The sequence below is a fragment of the Cydia amplana genome, chromosome 19 (genome assembly GCF_948474715.1).
Source record: "Cydia amplana chromosome 19, ilCydAmpl1.1, whole genome shotgun sequence".
NCBI lineage: Eukaryota > Metazoa > Arthropoda > Insecta > Lepidoptera > Tortricidae > Cydia > Cydia amplana.
Genome location: NC_086087.1, coordinates 12,417,074 through 12,440,133, shown reverse-complemented (window position 1 = coordinate 12,440,133; position 23,060 = coordinate 12,417,074). Strand labels below are relative to the sequence as shown.

The window sequence follows — 23,060 nt, the reverse complement described above, 5'->3', positions numbered from 1 at the left end:
TTTTCCTTGTTTTATCATTGTTATTTTTACATATTTTAACGGCACATTTCGTAATTGTTGACAACTTCACATTTGAGCGTTTCAAACAAGACTAAACGAAAAAGTAATGCATGATCTGTTTTGACATCACTTTTGTGGGGCCATTTTTGGCGGCTGATTGGGTATCCAGTTCTTTATACTATATCAATGTTAAAAATAATATATCTATGATCAGAGCGTACTTTTTTTTGTATGGGCGCGGCTTTTTAGCGGCGGGTTTGTGTGACATCAAACTGAAACACGTTCTTTTCTATTAAAAAAGTTTTCTACTCACCCGTGCTCGCTAAGGGTATAAAATAACACCCGTTCGTGTCTATCGTACTGATCTTCAACTAAATATCTTCCCCCATTATGTGGCCCTAGTCATGTCGAAGGGACGACAAGAGCCGCAGGAATGATATTTTCTATAGGTACTAGACAAACACGAAGGTATCATTCGCTGATATATCTATCGAATCGAGGAAATAGCATGTGGCCTTCGCCATTTTGTGGATTTTCAGTGTCACTAATTTATTTTTCACATCACCTTCTTTTCATAAACATAAATAGTTGTGGTTTATACAGAGTGATGCCTGTAATACGAGCAAATAATTAAAACACATAATATACTCCTCAAACTATAAAACTTTTGTAAAACAACTTTTAAAAATTATGAATCCTTTAGAGTTCCGCTCTTTCATACAAAATAAATATTGCCTTCATTGTACGCTGACATCGGTGTGTTTGACGTTGCTTGTCACGCTTTAAACATAAGAAAATTTGCAATACATTGCGTCTTGGAATAAACTTTAAAGTGTAATAAAAATCAAAACATGAGTTATTTTCAAATGTTGCTGAACCCGAAATGTTGATCAGTTTGAGGAGAATAGCCTACATTTTAATTTATTGCTCCTGTTACAGGAAGCATCCTGTATATTTTTTTAATCAATTTTTGAAATCGGAAATCTGTCGCTGGGCATCCTGTATAGGTATTTAGGTATTTTTGCTTTCGCAAACTTCTTTATAGCGTGAATCTTGTTATTTATTTAGGCACAATAAGAAAGACTATCAAAGCCGAAACTTAGTTCATTAAGGCTCAAATACAAATTTAATCACTCAACTTTGCCTCGCCAACGATTTGGCATTTATTGATATAAATGCTTTGATTTAGGTACTTTTATTAACTTATTTAATTACACAAACGGGTCTACCGCGATATAATTTCATTGTTATTACCTTTAATTCCGACGTTTCAGCTGAGTTGTACCAGCTGTGGTCACGAAAAGACTAACGTCCCAACAAATGTCAACGGAGATATTAATAAAACACCACTAAACTACCCGAAATTAGTTTATAAAAATCCTCGGAGTCTTTTATTAACTTGGTTTGATTTATTTTGATCTGCCTCTGACTTGAATTAACGATTTACCTGTGAAAGGTTATTTTCTTACAACGTAACTTTATTCATGCTATCGTGTATGTCGTAGCCGTCGTAGAGGCTTTAGAGGTTAGACTGCTACGCAATACATCGCTACGACGTAGAGGCCTAACCATATAATACCCTAATAGTGCTACGACCTTACTCTTCTTACTACAATTCTTGAAAATTTTCATCAAATGAAAAAAATTTAATGAAAAAAATGTGAACATACTATACATTATTTATTTGCCTACTCGTTAACATTCGAATTCACGTAAACCACAAGGCTGTCTGTCTTTCACAGCCGTAGCCATTTTTATTAAAGTTTCATGCAATTAATTATTTAAATCAATTTTCCACACAAGTGGCAGTTCAATGTGTCCAACATTTTACATACAACCGATGGCGAGAGAGGTTCTTACTCTTACGCGACTGGCCACGGAATGCCTCCATAAAACAAGGCGGACCGAAAATTTGGTCAAAATCACTGGAAATTTAGATGAGGACAAATGCAATCAGTCGTTGTGGAGATTGTTCATCGTCACTATCAGCCTTTTATCGCCCTCTATTGAGCAAAGGCTACTCTTCTAGTAGTACGCCACTTGTCCATCCAGGCGACCTAGCCAAGGTGACGATCGCTTCGCCATCGAATCGCTTTGTGTCTGCCACTCCTCCATATTAGTGTGACTGTGACAGTTCGCTACGTAGCGTTAGCGATTGTCTACGGGCTCAGGCCGCGTAGCCAACGTGCCAATCGCTAACGCTCCGTAGCGATCAAAACGCAACTGTCACTGTAGCCACTAATATGGAGGAGTTATAGAGAGACACAAAGCGATTCGTTTTCGAAGCGATAGCGATTGTCAGCTTGGCTAGGCCGCCAGATCTATCTCATCCAGAAATGACCCGCAATCTTCCGAATGTTGTCCATCCAACGAGCCAACGGACGCCAGGCGCTACTTTCATCCTAAAGTAGCCATAAATCCATTATTCCGTTAACATTTTAATCCACCTGCCATCACTCTGCCTAAGAACATGTCCCGCCCAACTCCATTTTAGTTTGGTGTTGACGTGAGATTGTTAGGGAGGCCAAAGTCCAGAAGAAAACGTCTTACAGCTGTTATGATGGTACCTATTCAGTTTGTAAAAACGTTATGCTAAATGACACCGGCGTTTAAATATCTCCGGGATGTCGAGATTTTCCTTTCAAGCGGTCTCGCTGCTGGCTCTTGAATATTCCCATGTTTCGCGAGCGTAAGCGAGTTTCTTTGAACCAATGTAACAGGCCCTTCCAGGTCCGTGCCGGGTAGAATCCGTATACACTAACTTTGCACCAACTTGAAAAGATCATAGTGGGGAGTGTCATTATAAACGTCATATTTTCATAGATATTGGACATTAATGAAGATATGGCCACATTTTGTCATTGCAAAATCTTGCTGATTCAGCTTGGTCCGAATTAATGCATACGTTTTGCGCCACTGAACATAAGAAAGGAGTGCTATACAAGTGTTTACTGGTTCCTCTGAGCTTTTTCCTCGCTAAAAGTACTATTTGAGCGATAGGGCTTGTCTAATTTTGAGTCGCCTCTCATTAAGGCTGAGCCCCCGGTAGTTTTAACTAAGTGCTACACCACTGCTCCCCCCACTGGTTCTCCTAGGGGCCTAACCAAGATGACAACGTTGATAGAAAACATCAATCGAAACTTAAATAATGTATGTAATGCAAACAGTCACGTGACTTTTCGTAGCATCTGTCATCTCGATACATTATTTCTATTCGTTTAGCGTTTATCAATCTACGATTGTCATCGCTAGGCCCCAGCCGTTAACTCGCCCGTGCTAGATGAGCGATGGGAACGCGACCCCTGCAAGGGGCTTGTCGAGAGCTTGTCCTGTTATGAGTCGCCTCTCATTAAGGCTGAGCCCCTGGTACCTCCAAGCTTGAAACGCTGTATTTTTTCTAGAAAAAGAAAGGATTTTTGCTGGAAAAATGACACTTATTTCGAATTTATTGATGTGGATTTTTCGGTACGCTCAAAGATCGTGTTAGTTTTACGCCATAATTTTATACTATATTATTTTTTTAATATTATAATTCTTCAGTATCTTCTTGCATCTTCCTCGCGTTGCCCCGGCATTTTGCCACGGCTCATGGGAGCCTGGGGTCCGCTGGGCAACTAATCCCAAGAATTAACATAGGCACTAGTTTTTACGAAAGCGACTGCCATGTGACCTTTCAACCCGGAGGGTAGATAAACTAGGCCTTATTGTGAGTTTCCTCACGTTGTTTTCCTTCACCGAAAAGCGAGTCTACTTCAAGGATGAGTTTGATATAAGTAACGATTTAAAAATTGCTTTCTAACGATATCGATAACACTTAAATCGATATTTAATTAATCACTAGTACTGGTACGTCTTTTCCCCAGAAAAACCGGGCTATACTTATTATACTATTTGTAGAAACCGCTAAATGAACACATAACTCCGGATTATCTCACGGGGATCAAAGTTTCTTCGTATCTGCGTAATCAGTACATCTACCTGTATAGACGTACTACGGTGCGCGCTTACTAATTTTCCAGAGTAACTTAATAGTTGTAGGAATGCAGAGCACAGGAGCGGCATTCAGTGACCAATTCATTGTACCTATAAAATTAAAATCATAATTTTATTTTAATATCCGAGTAGTATCAATCAGTGACTGATTCGTAGAATTCTTCAGCTGAGATAAAAAATATCCTTCAGTGACGAGTTGTTGTGTGTTGTTGTTGTTGTCGTGTGTTACTTGTAACGACGTACCGTAAACTGTTGGGGGTGAAGATATTGCAAGACCGCTATGGAAGTACATCGAATAAATGCCCATTTTACTTACACTTGTTAAGTTGTTACCCATGAGAATAATCATGATCCAAATGCAATGCTTCATGGTTATTCTCACCATCATTAAACTCATCGAGGCGCGTTTATATAGTTTGTCAAAGGACTCTGTCTCATTTTGAATATAGACAGAGAGAATCATACTATCTATGTCTTACAGTAGTAGGTACTAGCACCCAAAAGGAAAGGATGAGTACAGTTTGTTTGTTCCTATTTACTGACAAATTGGTATGACCAACCATATCTACTCACGTCAACCACAGATTATATAATAGGTCTTACTACATCAACTCATATGGATAAGAGGGACACTTGATTTGCTTTCCAGTACGCAGTTTTTCTTACGATGAAGATATCGTATCTTATGAATAAAGATATTCACAAGAAACCTAGTACTAATAATCCATTCGCAATTCCTAAAATTTATTGCTACAACCTTAGAACAACGAATGAGTAATTGGATTGTCGCATGATTTAAAAACACTCAGAATTTATATTAAGCAACTCTTAATTAAAATAGGTAGATACTTATTTAAACTAATTATATTCAATTTCACTATGTTTAATCGGTGTGAGAATAGAGCTTGAGAATAACGTAGTCCGTAATCCGAAGCTTGTAGAAAACTGAACAATTTATCACCAAACTAGTTCTGCCGCAATTGGGATGCGTTCTTCCTTTGATACACACTGCAGTCTAGCTTAGAAAACAATTATAAAATTAAGTTTCATCTTCCTCGCGTTGTCCCGGCATTTTTGTCACGGCTCATGGGAGCCTGGGGTCCGCTTGGCAACTAATCCCAGTAATTGGCGTGGGCACTAGTTTTTACGAAAGCGACTACCATCTGACCTTCCAACCCAGAGGGTAAACTAGGCCCGTATTGGGATTAGTCCGGTTTCCTCACGATGTTTTCCTTCACCGAAAAGCGACTGGTACTTAAATATCAAATGATATTTCGTACCGAAAAACTCATTGGTACGAGCCGGGGTTCGAACCCGCGACCTCCGGATTGCAAGTCGCACGCTCTTACCACTAGGCCACCAACGCTTATAATTAATAAAATTGAGTTTAAGAGACTGTAATTTAGAAATGCTCGTTTTGGTTCTTCCAATGGAACAAACCACTCACATTCTAAAGTCGAAATTGTTTCATAGTTATGTTCTGTTATGTAACGAAAAGCTTTATCTAAAACGAATTTGTTGCCGGTCCCATATTGGGATACCGTCCTCCAATTGAGGGGGGATTTCAATCTTCTCGAGGCAGAGGTGTAGAGTTGGATCCGGTGTAGCTTTATTTGACGTTCATTAGCGCATTGTAATAATATGCCTACTTGAATAAACTATCTTTTATCTTTATCTTTGAATGAAATATTCATACTTACATGCCATGACTGCTCTACCTATGTATACATACACTGGTAACTGTTCTAGACTATAGTCACTTCCTAAATAGCATCGAGTCGGCTAATCTGAGTGTTCGACTTCTACTATTGAAGCTCTTGACTACATGCCGTATTTATTTATATACAGTCGCCATCAGATATATCGGAGCGACCAAGGCGCTCACAAAGTCTGAACACGCCTCTATTTAATTGTCAAGACGCTAGAATCCGTGTTCAGTATATTTGAGCACCTCGGCCGCTCTGATATATCTGATGGCGACTGTACACTTTACAAGTTTACATCCTTCTAATCTGGCGGCCTAGCCAAGGTGACGATCGCTTGCGCTTCGCCATCGAATCACTTTGTATCTCTATCACTCTTCCATATTAGTGTAACAGTGGCAGTTGCGTTTCGTTCGCTACGGAGCTTTAGCGATTGGCATGTTGTCTACGAGACCTGTAAGTGTTCCACGACTAGACTTCCTAACCGGCATCGACTCGTAGCCGACTTCTACTATTGCGGCTGTGCCGTTACATGCCGTATTTATGCGACCAACTTGCGAGAAATTTATTGAATCCACTTTGGCTTTGGCCAAACTGTGAGTCACTGGAAGATTAGGACAACGTTTATAAAACTCTATTGCCTGATTAAATAATCAACTTGGCAGAAAAGTACAAAAACTAACAAGTGTTTCTCTAATCTAAACCCTTTGTAATGAACCCAACTAAATTCCAGATGTTTACCTAAATAAATGAACGATTGGACAGGAAATGACATGTGCACACGAATGAATGATCCCAAATATTTCCAAAACAAATCGAATTATTTAGTTGCGATATTGCGATGGTCTTTAATTGACACATTACCGAATAGCGATGGATCTCAAATAAGTTTTTAACACATCAGATGGCGCTGATATCATTTGTCTTTGGTTTTGATTTAAATGTATAGTTATTGAATAGCTACAATCAAGCATATCTATCAAACCTCAATAATTAATAAGTGTTTATTATTCTTTGGAACTCGAGTGATGCGTAATGATCGCGGTATCATTATGAGTAAATACACATAATTTCAGCCTGTTCCAACAGAATAGTGTGTAATATATGATCATGCTACTGTGGATCCCGTGGAATGCTAAAAATGCAGTAATATTCCTGCATGCATTTTGATTAAATCGAGCAAATTGGTAACCTGATATTTTGCATCGTGAATTCCCCATTAGTTTTCGATATTTTGCCATTCAGAGGCTTTTCCGAGTTTTAAATATTTTCTAAGCTATACGAATTATGTTTTTAGTCCTACAACTTTAGTTTGGTCCATGAAAGAAATTCGTATTATTACATTTTTAGAAACTTGGGACAAACCTATAGTATTTGTATTATTCAAACATTATTTTACAAGATTATTGATTGTAAGGTTATAAATTGTATGGAGATGACATGTTTCCGTACCAATGTTGTTTGAAAAATGCTATAAGTAAGTCTCTACACTCTTCTTGATAGGTAACGAATAAAGTGAATTCTTTAATAAATTTTTATTTTTCTCTCACACTCTGTGGCTAAAACAGTCGCATAGATATTAACTAACCATGAAGTATCATTGAGACTCATATTTAATAAGTAATTTGCCTTTTTTTCTTTTCCTTTCTACAAATAAATGTCTAGCAAATAAAATCATCTCTTGATTCAGACCGCTTCCTTGGTTAGGTACTTCAAGACCCACACATTATTCTGACCCACAATTTCATCAAAACTTTACGCCAGCCGTAAGCCTAGGCCAATATCGGCCTAGCCGTAGCCGAATAGGCCATAAAGCCATGCTTTACGTCCCGTGTGCTATATTGCCGGAGCTAAAACGGCTTGCCACGACAAGACAGACGCGGACGTTATGCTAATCCGATAGGTACCGACAGCAATTCTCTTGATTGAAAACAGATGGACCTTATGTCTTTGCGATAAGGTTTAGGAATTGTCGATAGTACCTTATTGTGTCCTTTAGCTTAACTACCGGTATATCTCGCTTTAGCATAACTCATTGGGAGTAGAATTTGTTGAGATAAGTCCAGTTATTTTCCTACCAAAAAGGTACAAGTACTTACCTAGTAACCCATGAAAATAATACTAAACCTATAAGGTAAAGGGCCCCAAGTTCGTGTTAGTACGTTATTTCGTTAGTTTTGTTTCTGGCGCAAATAATAAGGAATACAAATATTTTTTATTCAAATTATACATATGAAAAAAATCTGTATTATTTAATCTCTTCAATAAAATAATAACCAATATTTTAGTGATTAAACTGAGAGTAATACGACGGTCGAAACTGTCAGACGGCCGCGAACAGCTGTGTTGTATGCGTGCACTTTTTGTAGGCGTAAGGTGCGCGCTCTCACTTGTTAAGCTTATAGGAAGGAAAAGCTAAACCCATTCGAAAAAAAGTTTTTGGGAGTGTTTCTGTGGGTTCCTTAGTAATTGATTTGATAAGAAAAAAGATTGAATATATGCATAGAAATACCTTAAAATTGCAATAAATCGACTCACGAAATAGCGGTCATTATATTTTTCGTGTGTCTCCTGTTTCGTGCCACTAACGAATCAAGGACTTTCTAGATACATTTTGAGTGCTTGTTTTTAAATATAACAACGAAGATAATTAAAAAAATAAATTAGAAAACAATTAATGTATTTCACGAAGTTTCGTATGAGCGAAATTCGGTATATGTTTTTTTCACTAGAATTCTCATAAAACGAGTTTGAATGTGACCCGAGTTTAAATTTTTAAGGTATATTCCACGTATATTCTCAATTTCTCATATTAACTACTAGCACAATTTTATTTATAATTCAATTTATTTGATTTATTTTTGTGTATGTTTATATTTAACGTATAATATAGTTAATATTTTTTTTGTAAAAAAAAAATATTTGATAAAAAAAAGTTTTTTTTTTATTTATTTATTTATATAGTTTCGGCTTTTAATCAAGTATTAAAGTACCCATATGGTTTACGAAGTCTTAATTCAACCACTAAAGTCGACGAGTACAAAAAGTTTTAAGCTACAGCTCTCAATTAAATTTTTTTTTTCAATATTATTTTTAATTTGACCTCACAATTACTCGTAAGTACGTAATTTAAAATGATTATCAGCAAATTATCACCTATTACTCTAAGAAAACTTTATTACGAAACAGGGGACACGAATTCACGAACTTAGGAGCTGAGCTAAATTTGTATCACGAAATGGGAGCCAAATAAGAGGTTCACGAAAAAATTCATATAAAAAAAAGTTTCAACTAAAACCCTATAGTTTATACATTAAATTATTAACAAAGAACTAATATAACTTACTCAAAAGCTTTCAAGGTGTTGATATGCTTAGTAATATTTAAAAAAAAATGCTTGGTAATATACAAACTCTCAAGAGCCTTTTAACCTGCCGAAACAGGGGCCCTTTACCTTACTCAAAAATCGAGCCATTCCTCACTGCTGGTTTTCATACTGCAAATTCCCATAATTTCCATCATTTGCATATGCAACCAGCCCTAGTAGCACGGTCGCATTTTTATCGTTTGTCACCATGCCTGTCACGTTCTAACAAGTATGTAAGTGCGAAAGTGACGGGCATAGTGATAGTCGATAAAAATGGAACCGTGCTGAGCCCGCTGGATGGAAATGCACCTGATAAAACAAACATCACTTTCTATTTGGTACTGCGCGATTGAAAGATACACTCTCATTACCATACTGTACCTAGTACCTACTCGTAACGCAGTTTCAAACCGATTTCTTTATTTACTTCCACATAATTTAAAGATACCTTGCTATGTCGGCCTGAGGCGAACAATCGTCTGCATTTGGTATGCATTAGCAATAATACGACCTAGGGAGTGCACCTCTTCGTTAATATGCACGCCTAGTACTTGTCGCGTGAAAATGTGATGGAGGATGGTTTCAACGTTCGAAATGAATTTTTGATTTCATAATTTGGTTTTAAAAGCGTCCCGGCTCGCTGTGGGTAATTTGTAAATAACGAGTGGCTCAACTGGAAACAGAATGTACAAATAAGCTTTATTAAAGCTGCAGCAAATTTTCTACTCTAAATAGATTGCTCTATTTTTACTAGTTTACTAGATTCCTGGCGTTCGAACATGTTTATGAACATCATCATCATATGTATACTTAGGCTGACATATATACATTTATTTATACATTGACACAGGGCGGACACGCCATACATCAAAAATGATTTGCGTTTATATGTGTGCGCGGCACGTCTGTACACGCGTCATTGAGTTTCTGACGGAATTTATTTTATTTTATTTTTATTTTTAAGGAGTACCAACAGCTATAGAAACATTATACAGATTCAGGTAACAATACAAAGCCAATTACAGGTACTCACAGATAGAAATGGAATAAACAATATATCACACTGCGCGCAATTTCACACAATGCTATCACGTTTTATACATTTCAAAAAAAAAAACAATATTTTCCAAAAGAACAATAATAATTGTATAGGTACAGTACAACTCAAAACGTATCATTATCAAGGATATAGAACTGCTAACAATAATGACAGTAAAAATAAAGGGTACGTAAATACTTAAGCACTCGGACAAATCGCAAACTTACTTGTGAAAACAAAACAATCGGGATCAAAGTGGGTTAAAAAATAGATTCGCTAATTTTCGCTTCACTGAAGGAATGGAACAATTAAATACATCAATGTCCAAATCTCTGCATAGAATATTTAAATTACGACTAGCACGACACAAACAACTATTTTGTCTGTTTGGATGAAGTGCGTTTGAGCGAATTGGGGTGAGCGTAACGTTTAGATCGGGCGGGCGTATTAAATGAAAGTTTAAATAGCAGTTCAGGGCAATCAATATACCCACTGGTGATGCTTAGCATATAGGCAATGTCGGCAATCTCTCGCCGTTTACTTAGTGGAATAAGATGGTGCTTCCTGCATATGTTTAGGTAATTAGAGGAGTCATAGGGCTGCTTTAGCTTAAAGCTTAGGTGTTTCAGGATTTTTTTCTGGATTCTTTCAATCCTATCAATATAAGTGGCATAACAGGGATTCCAAATTTGAGACGCGTATTCATGTAATCCTGACGGAATCTCAGTAGAGCGACTTACGCACACATTCATGTCGCGGCCTGTCGCGGGCGAGGTAATCCGAATCGGGGCGGGGCGGTGCGTGTCCGTTCTGTATGATAATACTATTACTTATTCTGTGACATAGATACATACATAGCCTACATTCTAGGGGGTAACACAAGAAAGTATTATAAAGCTTATCCTAGTGAACTGCACGTGCCTCACTTAATCATACTTTGAATAGACGTTTAGAATTATTCGGGTAGGCTAGGCACAAGAAGACAAGTCTAAAAATATAATAGTTATGCATTAATATTAGAAATTGTGTGAAATTGTATTATGATCACCAAATACGTTGTTAACGCCACCAAGAATCTGAAAAATAAGAAAACTGTAAGAAAATATGTTTTACTTTTATTCCAACACCGGTATTCTTATGTTAAAGTAAATTTAAAATGTTCATATTGGCACAATACAATAGCATAGCATATGGGCGGATGAAATATAACGGTAGTTAATATGACGCAGTCATTTATTATTTATTTATTTATTTATTTATTCATGAACTAGGTATATGTATACATAATATTTGGTTAAATTAGCCAGTTAATTAGACGCCTACGCCGTTCATTAAACGCCGGCATCCAGTTTGATGCCTAGGCCGATATAGTTAATTGAACATCAATCACTCATTTAACAACTTGGCGTATTGAAAGTCAGCCCTTTGAAAATGACTAATTCACTCGGCCAAGTGATATTTAAAAGTCTTTATGTGAAACTAAGGGACCTCAACGAAAAATAATACCGCTGCGGTGAGTTTCCGATCCAAGGTGTAGACTCTGAGGGGTGCTGCTCATCATCAGCTGCTTGGCGAACTGCTCCAGCTCTCTGGACAGACGCTCGTTCTTCGGGGCCTGGTGCACGATCAGCTGGCCCAACAGGATCGCAGTCTGCTCCCTCTATTGTGGACAGATACATTTTACTAACATTATTTTATTGAAGAAAAAGAAAAAGTAGGTAGGTACCTACTTATTTTTATGACGAAAGTCGCCCGCGCGAAAGCGCCTTTCCATACAAAACCACGTAGTCCTCATTTTCCTCTCTGGATATTAACATTATTGAAAATATTTGTCTCGAAATAGGCTGATGTGCTATGGATTTTAGTTCAAAGTACTACTACTTTGATGATCTGCTGTCAATTTGACCAACCGACAGTGGAAAGAAGGCAGAAAGGTACAGGTGTTACCTAACTTAAATAAAAAGCGGCCAAGTGCGAGTCAGACTCGCCCATGAAGGGTTCCGTATTTAGGGGATTTATGACGTATTAAAAAAAACTACTTACTAGATCTCGTTCAAACCAATTTTCGGTGGAAGTTTGCATGGTAATGTACATCATATATTTTTTTTAGTTTTATCATTCTCTTACTTTAGAAGTTACAGGGGGGGACACACATTTTACCACTTTGGAAGTGTCTCTCGCACAAACTATTCAGTTTAGAAAAGAATGATATTAGAAACCTCAATATCATTTTTGGGCTAAAAAGAATCTTAAAACAGTCAAAAAGGAAGAGCTTCCCATCGTTCAGCCCATCTTTCCCATCTTCTGATACTTACAAATGCAAGAGTTAAAAGTGACGAAAGAGCTTGTAGACGATCTTCTCCACATTTACCTTAATTGTGTTGTTAGACACATGTTACTCATGTTAGAATTCATCACATACACATACATGTGTTCACATGGTCAGAAGACCAGCACGATACAGAGATGTGAATCGAATAGCAAAGTTGGATCATAGATTAGCTTCACAATATTAGAGCAGATAATGCACTTTTATCACCACGATGATACGATTTTATTAGTGCACTCCCAGACCGATACGACCTTTAAACCTTCAAGAAGAGCGCACTCCCACACATACAAGTCATACAAACCTTCTGATGTCACTCGCCTCGCCACTCGTCTTTAATTTGTCTGCTGGTTTACCTCCTATTATAAAAAAAGTTGAGGTCAATACAGTAGCAAGCATGAAGAAAGTGTATCTGTAACTAGCTACTTTTAAGAGGCCTTATTCCTTAGAGCGATCACCGATTTCGCGAAATAACACTCGATAGATGGCGTTGGCGCTCGGTACGTGAGCGCCGGCAAAGTTAAGCGCGTTTCAACGCAGGCAAGAATAATATTGATACTTTTCAATTTAATTGCAAAGTAACATTATTTTTAGCGTTATATTGGCACTCTTTATTTTATTTTATAAGCATGGTAGTAGTCAATAGAGTGTATGTGTTGGGATAATATATAACCAGACGCGAGTAAATAATAACGATATTTACCTCTGGCATGGAATTATTGTGACAATCACTCTTCTTATGAATAAGGTGTATTCGGGTATTTCCGAATGAACGAATAGTGGCGGATAATTCCGAAAGCTGACTCTTACTACAACGGAATATGAGTGATTTTACAATGATTTTCGGAATTACCCGAATAAACCTTACTACTAATATTCGTCATTGTAGTAGTGTTGTATTTTCAAACTTCTTTAGCGGCGCTGTGCACTTTTTGAGGTGGGGAAGGGAAGGTTTTTACTGAACAGTGACGCGGTGTGCAAAGTTTTATACTTTTTCGGTACTGAATGAAATCTTTATTTCAGGCAACTAGTGGCCCATACATAAATACCTTAAATATAACTAAACACTAAAAAACACATTATGATTGCGATGCATTACGCAATCCCGCAGTGTCAGGGAGCCGACCGCGGAACCGCCGAAACTTGACACCCTTCGGCCAAAACTCCTCCTTAGTGAAGGTAGCTAGATGTACTATAATAGGCAAGTTTTACTTACACTTTGTACTTACTTACTGGTCAATAAATATAAGATCAGAAGTGTTTTCATAGAGTAGCGTAACTACCTATCACTGTTTTATGTAATCTGTAGCCGGCTGCACTGCTGGCAAAGTTTTAATGTATGTTCATCCCCAGCGTGCACAATCAACTATAGCTTATGCTATGCTCTGCTCGCTTCACACGGAAATAACTAAAGTGCACAGTTGTTTAGAATTTCTTCTCTGGCGTTTGGACGGGTAACGTAACGAGCGAGTGTTTTTTTTAGTACCGTAAAATGGGGTGAGTAGGGGCAAAACTGACATTCAAACCTCGATAACATTTTATTTTTGCATATGCAAACTGAATGGTGTATATAATAAGTGTTCCGGACGTTTGTATTTTAGTTTTTATTTTATTTTGGGTAAGTAGTTCCATTTCAAACCTTTGACGATAAACAGGAAATCCCACCTCACCCCGTAGTCCCTCGTAATTGGGGTGAGATAGGATTTCGTACAAAGGTGATTTTGGAAGATTATTGGATCGATCTGGTGCTCGACGCGGTGCCAGTACATGTCATCTTGAAACTTTTGTCAATAAAGGTGACAGCAGGGTGCCATCTATTGGGCATTAGCGTGTCGGGCACTAGTACATTTACCTTGTGTTTTATGCCTACTCAGCTATGCGTTAGGGGCAGCAAGCAATAAGTATTGCCATCTCGTTCTGTTACATAGCTGCGTCCCTCAATTAGATTGGCTTACGTGCTTACGTGTATCTTAGGCCTCAACTTTGTCCTACGCTACGCGCCAACACCGTGAGTATAAATGGCACGGATGTAGAGTTAATAAACTTAAAATAAAATAAGCTTTTGGCAAAAATTTCATTCTTGGTACAAGCTTTTATCGCTGACTGTACTTTTCTTACGACAGACAACTAATTCTCATCGAGACAATTCTAAAAACCCCTAACACAATTAGGTTGCGTTGTTTCATCACAGAGTTCCTATGACCACCTCCTGTCTCCATCATCAGATCAGCTCGATGGTACCATAATATTGCATGGTCACCCGACTTACATGTGTATGCAAAATTTCAGCTCAATCGGAAACCGGGAAGTGGATCAAATTTAATTTGCAAGATTCTATTATATAATTATGCCTGGTCAAGCAAATCTTGTCAGTAAAAAAAGGCGCGAAATTGAAATTTTCTATGGGACAATATCCTTTCGCGCCTACATTTTTCAAATTTACCGCCTTTTTCTACTGACAAGATCTGCTTAAACTTAATCAGTTTTCATTCAGTTTCTTGCTCGCCGTGTATAACCCATCGCGTATTCGAACGCACCCAGAAGTACATTCTCACATCACTATCAGCTGTCGCATGTCTGTCATTGTCAATTTTCAATTTCATAACATAACCTCTTCTATAGCCCGACTAGCCCGAGCCTTAATACTTTACTTACCAGCTAAATACGCGAATGATTACTATCTTAATAAGAAGTTTGCTATTATAGCTTTGAACAATCCAATACACCTTAATATGTCTGCCGGAGAACGTAATGGCGATAATTCTATCATTAACTTCCTCAAAACAAATGTACCCAAATCGGACCGAATCAACATCGAAGCAGAGTTGAAAAAGGACTTTCTCTTAGCTAAAAAGAAGAGTAAAAAGCGCCAAAAGAAAGTTAAAACCAAGAAAATTCGTACTTTAACGAGACGTGAAAAAAAATGTTTGGGTTTCTATGATATACCAAGACGTAGCGTCAAATACGAAGATATGCTTCCTATGCACAATATGTGGAGTGACTACGTGAGTCAAATGCTAGAACTGGACAAGCCATTGCCGGACTGTACAAGTAAAAGTTGGGAGCAGTTCACACAAACCCTGTACCGGTCTGATTTCCACGGCAGCTTGCTTCACGTGGTCCGTTCCAAATGCCCAAGCTACGTCGGCAAGAGCGGCATATGTATTATGGACACGAGGAACACGTTTAAAATAGTGTCGAAAGACAATTTGGTGACTACAGTGCCTAAATTTTGTTCTGTGTTTGAAATGCACATAAGGAATGTGGCGGTGACTTTGTTCGGGAAGCATTTGTGTGTGCGGCCAGCAGAAAGGTCATCTAAGAAAGTAAAGACTCAGTTACATCCTGATCTAATATAAGATATGAATATTGTGTTATAAATTCTAGGTTTTATAAAAAGAAATAAGAATCCCAATGATGTTTCAAACACATTGTAAAAGCTAGGGCAGGGATTCGGAAACGGAAGCTCACAAGATGCATGTGGTTCCTTGCTTCCAGCATGATTGTGGTTAGTCAAACTACCCAAAAGTTAACTCTTAAGAGTGTCAACAACATTTGCGGCTCTTTGAGATTTCTAGAAATGGTGATTACTAATGTAGTGATGTATTTGTTGGCTCTTTGCAAAAGTTTGCTGACCCCTGCAAGGAATGAAGTCCCATGCCTGCCCCCCCCTCCCCTGCCTCTACCTGCCTACGCCCATGGTGATTGATACCATATGATTTAAATAAAACCAGTCGTTATTATCAGGATCTTATAATTAGTACAATAATTCTTACCAAACATTAAAAATAACCATTTAATCATAATACTAGAGGCAAAGCCTATACTAACTGCAGCAGAGTACAATTTAAATATAAAATTGAAGTGCCAATTACATACATAATAAATTAGAAGCTAATATTGTATACCTTGATTTTCATATAAAAAATCCAAATACAACTAGCTTTTATATGCATAGGCTACTAAAACCCAAACCAACTTATACTTTGAAATACATTTTAATTCCCAACTTCTGTGTTCATTATACATGTTTAAATATGTATTTGTATATTATAATATTAAGTTATAGCCGTAACACATTACCGCACCGTTCAGGGTCACGGTGCGCCGCACCCATAAATGAGAGTGAGAAAGAGATATCTGTTTCTTGCTCTCACTTATGGGTGCGGCACACCAAGGTCGCGGTGCGGTGTGATAGTGTGAACTACATTCCATGTTAAAAAAAGTTTGATAACATAATAACACAATGTTGCTATTTTCTACAGCATCATGTCTTTATTCATACATACATAGAGTTAGACCAAGAAAAGTCTGCAGCGATTTTGATAGCCCATGCAGTGCAAGTGTCATTTACACGTCATAAATTCATAGAAGTTTGACATTTAAAATGACACTTGCACTGCATGGGCTATCAAAATCACTGCAGACTTTTCCTGGTCTGACTCTAACATACATAATACCTGATGTTCTCGGTGCTGTTTGCTAAAATTCTTAATCATAACAAGTACATGCGCATTAATTAACTTAAAATAAAACTCGAAAAAGCACAACAATATTAATATTTAAGCCTGAGTCTTTGTGAATTTCTTAGGACCAGGTTTCTGTCCTGGATGTTTCTTCCAATGCGGCTTCGGCCCCGGGCCTCTCGTCTCCGGGCCCTGCGAGGCCTCCCGGCCCCTGGAAACAGAGGACTCCCTACTACTCGGAGCCTGACCAACATTCTCTTTATTATCTTTATTCAACCTCTTGATAACAAAGCGGAAGGAGAGAATCTTATCCATTACGAAATGGGTCAGCATGTCTAAAGGCATAACAGCGCAGTTGGCCTGCCGGAACACCTCATCAGTTTTCATACTGTCGTTGAAGCAGTGCTCGGTGAAGACGACTTTGCGCTGCTGGTCTCGTCGGCTGATGACGTGTATTTCGTAGAGATGCTGTTGGGCGACTTTCTTTTGTCCGATATGCTGGATCGCCCAGTAGGCCATGCGCTGGATGGTGTCCACCTTTATTAAAGAAAATGTATGTCAAAAGATAGTCACTAATAAGCCGAAATAAGGGCATTAGGGCATGTTATACTGGGTCCTGCTTCAGTCTGGCATTTGAATCAGTTGATCTTGTTCTTACGGCATACTCAGATTCTTAACTTATGCAAGGTACAGGGGCTTCCCTAAGTTATTTTGTCATGGAGCAAAAGGACTATACTTTAAAGACTTTAATTATGTAGTGCGCATTTCCTTCTAAGTCTGTCACGTCACGGTTAAAGTGGTTAGATATAATATAAGTAATATAACCACAGATATATGTAGGTACAATTTTATGTAAGGGGTATATTTTGTTGTCTGACCATAGTATTCCAGGGCAACCCCATCCCCCTTAGGCACACCTGCACCATTCGACTAACCCGGGGTTAAGCAGTTAAACCTGGAGTTACCATGGTTACCAGTACAATTTGACACTGGGTTAACGGTTCAACTGTTTAACCCCGGGTTAGTGGAATGGTGCAAGTGAGCCTTAGACTGTCTAACATAACAAAACAACCCTGTATATCAGGGATCGGATACCGGTATTTTTTGTATGGGAACGGAAACGGTATTTTTTCGTTCTTTGCTAATTACTTCATTTCTAATTAGGCAATCTAATAATACGAAGTCGTAACCTAAAAACACAACTGAGTCCTACATTTTGAGTATAAAATAAATCGAAAAATATGGTTACTTCTAAGTTTTTGCAAAAAACCGGTTCCGATCCCTGCTGTATATGACCGATTGGCAATCTCAGTAGAATTCAGCCGACCTTGAGTGTGATGATGAAGAGAAAGTTCTGCTGCGCGGCGAGGAACACGTGCCGCGCGCACTCCTTCAGGTCCAGCTGGTCCACCTGCAGCCTCCAGCCCGCCTCGCGGTCCACCTCGGCCACGCAGTGGCCCGGGTGCTTCTCTTTGAAGTGCTCCATCATCCGCCTTAGATCACCTGGTTATCAAATAATTTGGCTTAATTTATTTATTGTATGTGAAAAAAGTCTACATTTAAAACACCGATTAAAATTATAACAGCGTCATCTAGGCATCTGAGCGAGTCGCCTTTAGATATAACCGTAACTAGATCGCTCGATCCGTTTGGGAAATATTTGGTAAAATTCGCTTCTTTGGTACCTATACCTAACTAATGCCGTTTCCGTTTCATCCGAAGTTATAGCATCTGTTCGGAAAGAGAAGAGTCGTGGAATGTATTGGGCCCCATACATTTCACGACTCTTCTCTTTCCGAACAGACTCTAAATATCAGTTAATTTTCATACACATAAAAAAACCGGCCAAGTGCGAGTCGGACTCGCCCATGAAGGGTTCCGTATTTAGGCGATTTATGACGTATTAAAAAAAAACTACTTGCTAGATCTCGTTCAAACCAATTTTCGGTGGAAGTTTACATGGTAATGTACATCATATATTTTTTTTAGTTTTATCATTCTCTTATTTTAGAAGTTAGGGGGGGGGGGGGGGACACACATTTTACCACTTTGGAAGTGTCTCTCGCGCAAACTATTCAGTTTAGAAAAAAATGATATTAGAAACCTCAATATCATTTTTGAAGACCTATCCATAGATACCCCACACGTATGCGTTTGATGAAAAAAAAAATTTTGAGTTTCAGTTCGAAGTATGGGGAACCCCAAAAATTTATTGTTTTTTTTCTATTTTTGTGTGAAAATCTTAATGCGGTTCACAGAATACATCTACTTACCAAGTTTCAACAGTATAGTTCTTATAGTTTCGGAGAAAAGTGGCTGTGACATACGGACGGACAGACAGACGGACAGACAGACAGACATGACGAATCTATAAGGGTTCCGTTTTTTGCCATTTGGCTACGGAACCCTAAAAAGTAAAATGCAAAGCTATTAGCTAACTAACAAGCAAAATATGTGCCACCTACAAGCCCTGATGAAGCCAAGCAATGATGAGTGAGTTATTTAGTAGCCTCTACTCTGCTTTTAAACTTAAAATAGGTAATATATTTGTATAAATGCACAGTGCCGTTTTAGTTACCATTCCAAGAGCACCTGCCGAAGACTGCGTGCGGGCACTCCCGCGGACGGAACAGGCACTCCTTGAGATGGTCGGCCATCGCCGCGCCGGGCAGCGAAAATACGCAGCCAGCACTCTGGTTAGGGCATGGCGACTTGGCCTGCAATAAAAAATACATACAATTAAACTAGTGGCTCTGTAAGCTGTAGACCTCGCGAGTCCTAATCTAACACCTAATTATTCTAACGTTTTGAAAGTTTAAAAGACAGAAACGCCAGAAAAAACATTATTATCGAACACGCTCACTATACTTCCCGAGAATCGATTGATAAATGCGACCTGGTATCTATCTAATCTATCTATGTATCGACCGGAATAGTATCTATCTACCTCCAATGTTTGCCCAGGATGAAGTGGAGTCAATAAACGTTTAACATAGTTTTTAGGGTTCCGTAGCCAAATGGCAAAAAACGGAACCCTTATAGATTCGTCATGTCTGTCTGTCCGTCTGTCTGTCCGTCCGTATGTCACAGCCACTTTTCTCCGAAACTATAAGAACTATACTGTTGAAACTTGGTAAGTAGATGTATTCTGTGAACCGCATTAAGATTTTCACACAAAAATAGAAAAAAAAAAAAAAATTTTTGGGCTTCCCCATACTTCGAACTGAAACTCTAAATTTTTTTTTTCATCAAACCCATACGTGTGGGGTATCTATGGATAGGTCTTCAAAAATGATATTGAGGTTCCTAATATCATTTTTTTCTAAACTGAATAGTTTGCGCGAGAGACACTTCCAAAGTGGTAAAATGTGTGTCCCCCCCCCCCCCCCCCCCCTAACTTCTAAAATAAGAGAATGATAAAACTAAAAAAAATATATGATGTACATTACCATGTAAACTTCCACCGAAAATTGGTTTGAACGAGATCTAGCAAGTAGTTTTTTTTAATACGTCATAAATCGCCTAAATACGGAACCCTTCATGTCATGGGCGAGTCCGACTCGCACTTGGCCGCTTTTTGCACAAATAAACTTGGTGACTGAATATTAATATTTAGTGTACTATTGATTAAATCAGTCAGCAAAATTTACAATGATGCAATGATATATTTTCGACAGAACTATTATTCTTGGTTACCTTGTTAATGAGTTCCTCAAGCGAGCGGTTTCTCATCTGCGTCATGGGTTGTCGGCAGATAGGGCATGATGGAGGGCAGAGAGCCAGCGTGCAGGAGTTACACAGACTGTGCCCCGACTGGCACAGGAACACCGGCACGGTCATGGTCTCCAGGCATATTGGGCATTCTGGGATCTCCACTGCCACTGATCTGGAGAAAATAAATTGCCAGTGAAAGGGTTTAAAAGGTCTCTTGAGAATTACAATTAATGTTCAATGAAGTTGTGGAAAGAAAAGAAAAAAATTCTTTTAATTCTGACAAAAAATCATAAAACAAAGAATTTGCCTACAACAAGAGTGAGTCATCAGTAAGTAAAGCGCTCTTTGGTTGGAACTATTATGTAATGGCTTGACACAAATATGTATACAATTAACTAAACTGGAATTAAATATGTCACTTACTTTTTTCCTTTGGAAGCCATTTAGGAATCTGTAATATGTACAAAGCATAATTATTATATTATCTTAACAAATAAATTAGTATAATATGAAATAATAAAATTAAATAATGTATCTCATTTAGAACTGCCTCCTGTCCAGGATTTATTGTCCCTGGTTGAACCCCGTCCTGGGAGCATCCAGCACAGTACAGCATAATCACTTATTGTGTCAGGGGAAAAACATGTTACTTAAGGTTAATTCAAAACAAAGTACATACCTACTAAATAACTATCTTCTCCTAATCAAATAACTATTTACAAACACTAATCAGTCGACAAGCGACTTACACGAGTACCACGACGTAATCGAATGTAACTAGGTTAGACCAAGAAAAGTCTGCATCGATTTTGATAGCATACGCAGTGCAAGTGTTATTTATAAGTTATTATTTCATAGAAGTCTGACGTTTAAAATAACACTTGCATTGTGTGTGCTATCAAAATCGTTGCAGACTTTTCTTGGTCTAGATAACATTCATTTTACTTATTACTAAAGTAAATCATAACGCCTAACTTTATTAAACTTAACTAAATTGTTTTAAACTTCTAAACATACCTAGCGAACTCGCCTACTACACCAGATTGCTTTTATACACCACTCTTATTTCACAAAGGAATGTTATGATTATGAACAAACTTTGCAGCGTTGGATCAAGTGACTTACTAATCGTTATCGCTTAGCCCAGCGCTATTGATTATGTAGGTACTTATAGTTGCACTGTAGGTGCTCGTTTCATTTGCCACTGACGTATGAAACTACAGTTACAACTTTACGAATACAGTCAAAGTGATCTTTATTTCAATGTATTAAGGCTTATTGTTGTTGATTCAATTGACATAAGAAAATCTGATGAGGGTATTCCCAGAAAATGTTAGGTTGGTAACATTGTGTGGAAACCATAGACAAACTAGAGTATCAAGTCAAACTATTCAAGGCACACGTTTTGACGGCATTATAGAGTTGGCTGCAGAAATGATTGTATACTCTGGCACAGCCACATTGTCAGTAGAAAAAGGCGGCAAATTTAAAAAAAATAACAAAATGTAGGCGCGAAATATAAATCTCCCGCAGAAAATTATGAGTTACGCGCCTTTTATACTAACAAATTGGGTGTGTTTCAGTATAGTATAGATTATGTCTATACCCGTGATTTGTCGTGGTTTTGGTTTGCCTGTGTTTACACTTGCATCACTTACGCTATGTTGGGAGTTTCATTTTAAAATAAAACCATTGATGTGACTTAAAATATTAATTTTCTTAGAAATGATTAATAAAAATGTTAATAAGTAATACAAATCCAAGTTGTGTTGCATTATTACGATTGAAACCTACTACGCGGTCGGCAATGAGGCTTCCCACAACGGTGACCTTGGTAGGTTTCGACCAGTCAAATAGTTCTCAGCCTATACCACGGTCACGGTAACCTTGGACCGTCGGACGCTTGGTTGCCTGCCGTGCCGTGTAGTAGGCGCTTAACTTCGTACAAAAATGCTTTTTTAAGGCACTCGTTTTATAGGAAAAGAATAACAATAGCGTGCACAATCATAATTGAAACAGCTACATTAACTTAGCATTATAATATATAACAATAAATGTTATAGTAAATATACTTAAGCAATAAAACATCTAACGTATTTGATACCCCTATGTAGTTTGATATTTTGATCTCATCTCGTTATACATTTAAAGGCATTTTCATTTTGACTTGTACTAAAAGTGCGACTTAACCCCTCGTATGCGGCTTCTCAAATTTGATAATTGAAAAAGTGACCTTGACATTTAAAACAATAGATTTAAATTCTCACGCACGGATCCGTGTTTAAGCGTACGAAGGGTTAAGTCGTGTTTTGGTCGTGTTCCAGTAACGTCTAACCGTCACAATCCTGACAAAATGTATGAGGTTTGACATTGACCGTCAGTTTTGTGACGGTTGTTAACCGGCGATAATGGTACACAGTAAAGACCGCTTGGCCTTGGTCCGTCCCGG

General features: G+C 38.1%; 2 protein-coding genes across 3 annotated transcripts; one reads left to right on the top strand and one right to left on the bottom strand.

The window, feature by feature from the left end:
* Positions 1-15,146: 15,146 nt before the first annotated feature.
* LOC134656734 (ribonuclease P protein subunit p29) lies at positions 15,147-15,823 on the top strand. Its single transcript, XM_063512249.1, has one exon. The coding sequence runs from the start codon at positions 15,164-15,166 to the stop codon at positions 15,788-15,790; it is 627 nt and encodes a 208-aa protein (XP_063368319.1). The 5' UTR covers positions 15,147-15,163; the 3' UTR covers positions 15,791-15,823.
* Positions 15,824-16,945: 1,122 nt separating this feature from the next.
* Positions 16,946-21,735, bottom strand: LOC134656762 (E3 ubiquitin-protein ligase SIAH1-like). 2 transcript variants are annotated; one of them, XM_063512283.1, is made up of 6 exons: positions 21,629-21,735; positions 21,035-21,062; positions 20,594-20,783; positions 19,476-19,614; positions 18,225-18,400; positions 16,946-17,434 (listed from the first exon to the last, which is right to left on the bottom strand). In XM_063512283.1, the coding sequence occupies exons 2-6, from the start codon at positions 21,052-21,054 to the stop codon at positions 16,994-16,996; spliced, it is 966 nt and encodes a 321-aa protein (XP_063368353.1). In that variant the 5' UTR covers positions 21,055-21,062; positions 21,629-21,735; the 3' UTR covers positions 16,946-16,993. The 2 variants fall into 2 exon arrangements, with proteins under 2 accessions (XP_063368353.1, XP_063368355.1); XM_063512285.1 differs by having other exon boundaries at positions 21,642-21,735.
* Between the last annotated feature and the right edge of the window lie 1,325 nt (positions 21,736-23,060).

What these genes read in the sequence shown, in the direction of transcription:
- LOC134656734 (XM_063512249.1), top strand. Translation starts at nt 15,164, where the DNA reads ATGTCTGCCGGAGAACGTAATGGCGATAATTCTATCATTAACTTCCTC.
- LOC134656762 (XM_063512283.1), bottom strand. Translation starts at nt 21,054, where the DNA reads ATGGCTTCCAAAGGAAAAAA. An exon ending in CGGCAGGTGCTCTTGGAATG is followed by an intron (nt 18,401 to 19,475) that starts GTAACTAAAACG and finishes TTTGATAACCAG; the next exon opens with GTGATCTAAGGCGGATGATG. An exon ending in TCTTCATCATCACACTCAAG is followed by an intron (nt 17,435 to 18,224) that starts GTCGGCTGAATT and finishes TCTTTAATAAAG; the next exon opens with GTGGACACCATCCAGCGCAT.